The 9191-nt window shown below is 41.8% G+C and overlaps 1 protein-coding gene across 2 annotated transcripts; it reads right to left on the reverse strand.

Moving 5' to 3' along the window:
* Positions 1–1603: 1603 nt before the first annotated feature.
* On the reverse strand, positions 1604–9191 carry rab25b (RAB25, member RAS oncogene family b). Of its 2 annotated transcripts, XM_060900395.1 has the most exons (6): positions 9085–9191; positions 8852–8923; positions 7246–7441; positions 2610–2803; positions 2395–2475; positions 1604–2278 (listed from the first exon to the last, which is right to left on the reverse strand). In XM_060900395.1, exons 2-6 carry the CDS (start codon positions 8886–8888, stop codon positions 2151–2153), a joined length of 636 nt encoding a protein of 211 aa, XP_060756378.1. In that variant the 5' UTR covers positions 8889–8923; positions 9085–9191; the 3' UTR covers positions 1604–2150. The 2 variants fall into 2 exon arrangements, with proteins under 2 accessions (XP_060756378.1, XP_060756377.1); XM_060900394.1 differs by lacking the exon at positions 9085–9191 and having other exon boundaries at positions 8852–9078.

Raw genomic sequence — 9191 nt, forward strand, 5'->3', positions numbered from 1 at the left:
GGAACTGGAGCCTCCTCAACATCCAAGCATTACTGTCTGACCTCACTTATGAACAAATCCCTATAACCACACTCCAAAATCTAGTGGAAATCCTTCCCGAGGAGTGGGGGTTATTTATTATAACCGAAAAGAAGGAGGGCGGCACGGTGGTGTAGTGGTTAGCGCTGTCGCCTCACAGCAAGAAGGTCCGGGTTCGAGCCCTGTGGCCGGCGAGGGCCTTTCTGTGCGGAGTTTGCATGTTCTCCCCGTGTCCGCGTGGGATTCCTCCGGGTGCTCCAGTTTCCCCCACAGTCCAAAGACATGCAGGTTAGGTTAACTGGTGACTCTAAATTGACCGTAGGTGTGAATGTGAGTGTGAATGGTTGTCTGTGTCTATGTGTCAGCCCTGTGATGACCTGGCGACTTGTCCAGGGTGTACCCCGCCTTTCGCCCGTAGTCAGCTGGGATAGGCTCCAGCTTGCCTGCGACCCTGTAGAACAGGATAAAGCGGCTACAGATAATGAGATGAGATGAGAAAAGAGGGAAGAATATCTGGGATGCGATGGTCAGGTGTACACATACTTTTGGCCATATAGTGTTAAGAGGAATACCTTTATAGCAAGTCAGGATTTTGATACCAAGTACTTGCATGTGTTTAAGCCAAATCCAAAAACAGATTATATAATGCATAATTATACACTCACTGGCCACTTTATTAGGAACACCCATACCTCCACCTGCTGTTTGATGCAGTTCTCTAACTAGCCGATCCCTCGACAGCAGCACGATGCATCAAATCATGCAGATACAAATCAAGAGCTTCAGTTAATGTTCACAATGTTCAAACATCAGAATGGGACAAAATTGTGATCTCAAAGTGTGACTTTCTTTCACTGTGGCGTGGGTGTTGGTTTGAGCCAGATGAGTATTTTTGGTTTGAGTATTTCAGAAATTGCTGATCTCCTCCTGGGGTTTTCACACACAACAGTCTCTAGAGTTTACTCTCAAGAATGGTGCGAAAAACAAAAACACTGAGTGAGTGACAGTTCTGTGGGTGGAAACAAACGCCTTGCTGATAAGAGAGGTCAGAGGAAAATGGACAGATTGGTTTGAGCTTATTTGGCCAGGAAGGGTATAGTAACTCATATAATCACTCTTTACAACCGTGGTGAGCAGAAAAGCATCTCAGCATGCAACAGAAGAACACATTGGGTTCCACTCCTGCAGCCAAGAACAGGGATCTTAGACTCAAGAACATGTTCCTATTAAAGTGGCCATATCAAATCAAGTTTATTTGTATAGCGCTTTTAACAATAAACATTGTCGCAAAGCAGCTTTACAGAATTTGAACGACTTAAAACATGAGCTAATTTTATCCCTAATCTATCCCCAATGAGCAAGCCTGTGGCGACGGTGGCAAGGAAAAACTCCCTCAGATGACATGAGGAAGAAACCTCGAGAGGAACCAGACTCAAAAGGGAACCCATCCTCATCTGGGCAACAAAATATGAAAGTATGAATATAATTTTAGACCTCGATGACCATGAAATATTTTTTAAACCGATAAGGAATGTTTTGATGTGATTTAAATATCAGAAAAAGAGGACATTAGTGTTTCATATGCATGCATAATCAATTTATTAATCATCAGTTACAGTTCACTCTGCCATATTTGATTGATATGTCAGTGTTAAAAGAAAACTTGTGTCCTTATTATAATAATAAGGTTTTATCAAGGGAAAGATTGCAAGTTAGGAAATGTAATGTGTGCCATTTTAATCTAGTCTGACAACTTTTAGTGTAAAACAACATTGTCAATGCCACATTTACATCTAACAGTCATTTGAAATGAATCCTAAAAGATGAGTAAAGATAGCTGCTGTGTGGTGACATTATTTCATAAATAACATCCTTTTCACAAAACTAAGAATCGCTTTTTTTAAAAATGCTGGCGTGCATGCGAGAGAAGACAGGAAAAACATCTAAGAAAGCAATTTCAGCCTAAAAAAAAACATGCACAAGAATACTTTCTCGTGATATTAACACAGTAGTGACACCCCACAAAGAAACACACATATGGCCACATCAGTCAACAAACAGTGGTTCGTTTGGATTCATCATTGGACAAACAGCACCCAGCACCATGTCCTTCCATGGTGTGGTCTTCATTCTTATGAGTTTATACAGCAGGGCTTCTTCTCGACCTGAGCTTCAGTGGGTGTGGCATTGGGATTGGACAGTGACACGGTGCCACCTGATCCACGAGTCGTCTCTTTGCTGCTTACTTTTTTGTGGATTTCTACAAGATAGATGATAAATTAGCTTCCCAATTCCCATCACAAAGTCTGCTGCCTAAATTCCAAGCATGGAAAAATGAGCAGAAATACAAGCTGTAGTATTGACAGTATACAGTACCTGTGAGGACGTTGTTGAAAGCTGCCTCAACGTTTGTTGATTCCAGTGCAGAGGTTTCCATGAACAGCAATCCATTCTTTTCTGGTTACACAGGAAAAATATACCATATGTCCATTGAGTGTGTATTATAACAAATGTATAACAAGTTAAATAGATTGTATAACAGGAAAGTACATCTTAAATAAATAAAAAAATAAAAATACATAAATACCTACCTGCAAAATCTTTTGCATCCTCAGTTGGCACAGCTCGTACCGATGCCAAGTCTGACTTGTTACCAACGAGCATGACCACAATTTGGGGATCGGAATGGTCATAAAGTTCCTTCAGCCAGCGCTCAGCACTTTGGTAGGTCAGGTGCTTTGAAATGTCGTAAACTAGTAGCGCTCCAACAGCACCCCGATAATAACTGCAGCAAAGAAACAGCAGAGAATCAGGAAATTGATTGGAGCAGTGTTTCCCATACCGGTCCTTGGTGGTTCTCTGAATGGTCATATTGTTGCTCTGTCTCACACCTACATTTTAACATCTACACCAGCTCTTCTGTGTTCGTGATTGCTTGATTTTAAGTCTGTTGGCAACGAGGATAGAGTAATAATTTGGACCATCATCTGAGAGTCTCCAAAGACCAGTTTGAGAAACACTGGAAAATTGGAATTTTTCATTAAAAAGTTAATTTATGTGATGGTTCTCCAAAATGATGTTCAACCAAATAATTCCTTTTTTGGATTTAGCTGTTGCTTAGGCATAACCTACAATGGCAGATGTTTTCTAATTGGGTTTCAAGTCATCAACCGAATGAGAAATGGGAACTCAAAAGGTGCAATAAGACAGAACGAGACAGTCAACGACGGCGTAGCTCACTCTGGGCCTGTCTAGTCCAGAAGGAACGGTCTAAAGTGCACAATAAATGTTGCAAGCTATATACACTATATACAAGCTACAGTGGGGCAAAAAAGTATTTAGTCAGCCACCAATTGTGCAAGTTCTCCCACTTAAAAAGATGAGAGAGGCCTGTAATTTTCATCATAGGTACACTTCAACTATGAGAGACAGAATGGGGGGAAAGAATCCAGGAAATCAAATTGTAGGATTTTTAATTAATTAATTGGTAAATTCCTCAGTAAAATAAGTATTTGGTCACCAACAAACAAGCAAGATTTCTGGCTCTCACAGACCTGTAACTTCTTCTTTAAGAGGCTCCTCTGTCCTCCACTCATTACCTGTATTAATGGCACCTGTTTGAACTCATTATCAGTACAAAAGACACCTGTCCACAACCTCAAACAGTCACACTCCAAACTCCACTATGGCCAAGACCAAAGAGCTGTCAAAGGACACCAGAAACAAAATTGTAGACCTGCACCAGGCTGGGAAGACTGAATCTGCAATAGGTAAGCAACTTGGTGTGAAGAAATCAACTGTGGGAGCAATTATTAGAAAATGGAAGACATACAAGACCACTGATAATCTCCCTCGATCTGGGGCTCCACGCAAGATCTCACCCTGTGGGGTCAAAATGATCACAAGAACGGTGAGCAAAAATCCCAGAACCACACGGGGGGACCTAGTGAATGACCTGCAGAGAGTTGGGACCAAAGTAACAAAGGCTACCATCAGTAACACACTACGTCGCCAGGGACTCAAATCCTGCAGTGCCAGACGTGTCCCCCTGCTTAAGCCAGTACATGTCCAGGCCCGTCTGAAGTTTGCTAGAGAGCATTTGGATGATCCAGAAGAGGATTGGGAGAATGTCATATGGTCAGATGAAACCAGAATAGAACTTTTTGGTAAAAACTCAACTTGTCATGTTTGGAGGAGAAAGAATGCTGAGTTGCATCCAAAGAACACCATACCTACTGTGACGCATGGGGGTGGAAACATCATGCTTTGAGGCTGTTTTTCTGCAAAGGGACCAGGACGACTGATCCGTGTAAAGGAAAGAATGAATGGGGCCATGTATCGTGAGATTTTGAGTGAAAACCTCCTTCCATCAGCAAGGGCATTGAAGATGAAACGTGGCTGGGTCTTTCAGCATGACAATGATCCCAAACACACCGCCCGGGCAACGAAGGAGTGGCTTCGTAAGAAGCATTTCAAAGTCCTGGAGTGGCCTAGCCAGCCTCCAGATCTCAGCCCCATAGAAAATCTTTGGAGGGAGTTGAAAGTCCGTGTTGCCCAGTGACAGCCCCAAAACATCACTGCTCTAGAGGAGATCTGCATGGAGGAATGGGCCAAAATACCAGCAACAGTGTGTGAAAACCTTGTGAAGACTTACAGAAAACGTTTGACCTCTGTCATTGCTAACAAAGGGTATATAACAAAGTATTGAGATGAACTTTTGTTATTGACCAAATACTTATTTTCCACCAATAATTTGCAAATAAATTCTTTAAAAATCAGACAGACAATGTGATTTTCTGGATTTTTTTTCTCATTTTGTCTCTCATAGTTGAGGTATACCTATGATGAAAATTACAGGCCTCTCTCATCTTTTTAAGTGGGAGAACTTGCACAATTGGTGACTGACTAAATACTTTTTTGCCCCACTGTATATATAGAAGCTATATACACCCTAGGAATACTGACCTATTTGCCAGAAAGAATCCAAAACAGCAAGGAATTGACTGAGAAGCAGCAATTTTTGTTGAACTGCTCATTAAGGCTTAATTAGTCCATAACTTCATTAATAATTGTAATTAAGCAAATATGGGTAGAAGTTATATGCACTCTAGCTACCCCTACCTTCATGCCAGAGAGAATCAAAATCGGTGAAGAACTGAAGGAGAAGAAGCGATTTGGCTCATTAGGGCTTAATTAATAATTGTATTTTGTAAATCTGGTACACCCTGTACCAGATTTTCTATGGGGTTGAGATCTGGAGACTGGCTAGGCCACTCCAGGACTTTGAAATGCTTCTTACGAAGCCACTCCTTCGTTGCCCGGGCGGTGTGTTTGGGATCATTGTCATGCTGAAAGACCCAGCCACGTTTCATCTTCATATCTTCATTATTAATTGCAATTATGCAAATTTGAGTAGAAGCTATATGCACCCCAGGCAGACCTACCTTCCTGCCAAAAAGGACAAAAATCAGTGAAGAATTGAGAGAGAAGAAGCAATTTTCGTGAAACGTGGACGACGTTGGACGGACAGGATGGACGGACAACACATGATGGGATAAGCTCATCACCTGTCGGCTGGATGAGCTAATACTTGTCCTGCTTTCTGGGTAAAGGACAGTTTTCATCTCTTCCCTGCCAATCACAGCAACCCCGTCATGGGCATCTGTAAGCACCCTGTACCAGGTAGTTAGTTTTCTTGATTGCCTGTTTTAGATATGGTGAGACTTTGGAGAGAGCAAAATGAGATTTTAGGGCCAAAATGATGGCCCATCCTTGCAGTTTCAGTGAACCAGTCTGAGAAACACTGGAAGTTTGCAGTTTTTGACTTGAGATGGTCTTCATTTAGGATCTACATTTCTTTTGCAATTTCTCAGTTTTCTAATCTTTTGGATCAGAAGACTAACCCAAATCCAACTAATGCAAAATATGGCCTAAAGGTTGTAGAAGCAGCCTTGGACCCAAAGGGTTGCTGGTTTGATTCCCTAGACTGGCAGGGCTGAAGTACCCTTACGCAACACACCTAACCCCCAACTGCTCCCCAGGTGCTGTGTATGTGTGTGTGCTTGTTGTACGTCACTCTGAATAAGAGCGTCTGCTAAATGCCTGTAATGTAATGGATTACACAAAGAACTAGAAGGGCTCTTGGTAAAGTGTATACCTCTGCCAAGCCACATATTAGAATATCCTGGTATCCACATATATATCCAGATTTGCATCAAAATCTAATCAATTGTTCCTTGGCCCATGGCCTACCTTTCCTCAAAATCCATTCACTACTTTTTAAGTTACGTTGGGAACAGACAAACAAGCAAACAAACAAATAAACATAGATGAAAACATAACCTCATCCAACAAAGCCAGCGGAGGTAATTAGGTTTTGGATTCAGTTGTTACATGAAATAACACCAAGTTGAACCAAGTATTTGGCAGATATCAACTAACTGGGTTTCAAGACATGCAGGGACTCCCAAGTAACACAATTGTCTAAACATTCATCCTTTCTTTAGATTGCAAGTTGGACGAGAGTGCGATGAACCATTTCTCTTCACATGTCTCGGAGTAAGAAGGTGTTTGGCAAGATGAGGGTTAAACAAGACCCATGTCTATGAGCAGATGTATGGCCCTTTCTACTTGAGGGCCTCACCATCCCATCACTCACTGTAATACCTTTTTTGACCACATGCTTTAATTTTGTGTAACACTGAAGATGGTGAGAGTTGAAATGATATAGGTGTATTCTGAGAAAAGAGCAGATACAGTGGCAGTGTCCATTAAACCAATCTCCTCATGACAACGTGGAGTGTATTTATGGCTACCACATATTGAATGTGTTGCACAGTGTATCGCTTCACATCCTGCCATGTTGTTTATGTTGGTATTGAACCAATTGTACAAGGCATATAAATTTACTTTTAGACACGCATGTGCAGCAGCCACCTTGGGCAAAAGTTAAAGCGTAACCACTACCTTCAACCTCACAGATTAGTAGATGTTGTCCGACCATGAAGACGAGCTTACGTGGTGAGAAAATGGTTGTAAATCTAAAAGTAAAACTGGATTTCGTCACCACAAAATTTTTTGATGATTGAGATTTTTGGACTTTTATAAGGACCTGTGATTCCTGAGCAAGATGCCCTTCTGATGAGGACTGACTGTTGAGTGTGATGGAATATTGAACACTGAAATGGCCTTCTATTGTACAGTTGGACAACAACCATGATTACTTACGCCGAGGTGATGGCACGATACCGCTCCAGTCCGGCTGTGTCCCAAATCTGGGCTTTAATCGTGAGGCTGTTCAGCTCTATCGTCCTCGTACTGAACTCCACACCAATAGTGGTCCTGCTGTCATGGTTGAACTCGTTCTTAGTAAAGCGTGAAAGCAAGTTGCTCTTGCCTACGCCCGATTCCCCTATGAGAACCACTGGGGAAATAAACACAGAGGTGATTATAAAGCCAGGATGTTGGGAGTTAGTACAGGTTCGGACCTGTACTATTTAGCAACTGTGGTCAGAAAATCACTTTAGGTTGGACTGGACTGGGACTGGTCTAATCTTCAGGTGGATTGAAGAAGTTATGAGTCATTTGAGAGTGAATTATGTGAAATACCTGTTATTGTACACTCCCTGTAACAATTTGGGATGTTGCATGTAATGTCTAGGCAAGCCGAGAGAGATTTGAAAGTTTCATCACTGAGAGCATCACACCCATGAAACAGTCCGTCCCAATTTTTTTTGGCAAAACAGAAATGAGGAAATTGTGCTGGGAAAAAAACCAAAACCTTGCTGATTCACACAGGCGTCTTAAACTTGTGCAATTTCAGGATTAAAGTCCCCCCCAAGTACAGCATCTTGCTACACTTGAATAGTTGTGCGTCTGAACTCAATATGATGAGATAAATCCAGATCCAGTACTTTCAAACACATTCCTGTAATATTGTAGCAACCCAGAACTATAAAAACCAGCTGTGATTTTGTTTTTCACAAAAGATAAGAAAAGTAAGGGATTTGCTGCTCCTTTGCCAGATTATTGCAGAACTTTGCACTTTCTAAAGCAACATGGAATTCAAAAATACCCTGTTCTCCCTTATTCAGTAACCTGTCGTGTACAAACAACACACCAGTTGCTATGGCAAATCAGATTTGTGACCTTGAAGCATTTTGTTCAGCTCGTGTTGTGTGTAGTGAAAAATGCTGGACGAAAATATCTCACTCTGGCTCCATGCATGCAAGGCATGCAACTGCACAAAAGTGTAGGTGTTCGTGTCAAACTGTTCAGCAAACATGTATTTCTTTCTCGTCGCCACTTCAGCCAACGTTCCTCCTGATTGAAGCTCTGCACTTCCAGTATGCACAAAGCATTTCCTCTACAGAGCATTTCAGAGAACAGGATACTCACTGGATGACATATCACGAGACAGGCGTTATCATCAATTTATCATTAGGAAGGATATTAGACAGAGGAATTAGGTTTAGTTCTGAGCTGCAGCGTGATTATACGACGTTATTATCATGGTTTGTTTCCGTGAAGCATAACATGACCATAAAACTGATCCTGATCCCTCATGGTAGTATTCTCAGAATGTTTTCACGTCAAACACGACACAGCAGCAGCATGTGATCGAGACGCTGTTTGCTCAGTAGCCGAATCCTGTATTGCTTAATAACTTTTTGGAGAATCTCATTTGCTGTCAAATATCAAAGCATTGCTCTTGTGTACTTTTCTTACAGACACTCTTCAGATAGTTTCTAAGCCAACAAAACACTGTGTACGTTCTGAACTCACAGGAAAAGGTTTTAATATTGTATAATATAAAGATAAAAATAAGACACACCTTTAAAGACAAAGTTGTAAGCCTCGTCTGACCCCATTCTCAGCCCTCACATTAGTTCTTCTTTTTCAAACTCTGGATAAAACACCATGAGTCAGGATCCAGAAGGAAGACCAAAGAGGGATGACAAAGCACTCAGTCAGCACTGCCAGATGTTGAGGCAAGAATGAAACCAAGAAACAAAGAACCAATGAGGAATGCTCCAGCTGTCTGTGTGTTGAGGGGTGAAGTTTTACCTGCGAGGACGAGGAAGCAGCCTTGACGTTTGGCTTGGCATTTCCGCTGAGAAGTAGAACTCAGGTGGTTGGAGATGGGGTGTGACCGAATCGTAAAGCAGGTTGAA

This window comes from Neoarius graeffei, chromosome 19, assembly GCF_027579695.1.
Source record: "Neoarius graeffei isolate fNeoGra1 chromosome 19, fNeoGra1.pri, whole genome shotgun sequence".
Taxonomy (NCBI): domain Eukaryota; kingdom Metazoa; phylum Chordata; class Actinopteri; order Siluriformes; family Ariidae; genus Neoarius; species Neoarius graeffei.

Coding starts and splice junctions, on each gene's coding strand:
- rab25b (XM_060900395.1), bottom strand. CDS start 8,888: ATGGGGTCAGACGAGGCTTACAACTTTGTCTTTAAAG. Junction 7,442..8,851: donor TTACAACTTTGTCTTTAAAG/GTGTGTCTTATT, acceptor TTATTTCCCCAG/TGGTTCTCATAGGGGAATCG. Junction 2,476..2,609: donor GGATGCAAAAGATTTTGCAG/GTAGGTATTTAT, acceptor CTGTGTAACCAG/AAAAGAATGGATTGCTGTTC.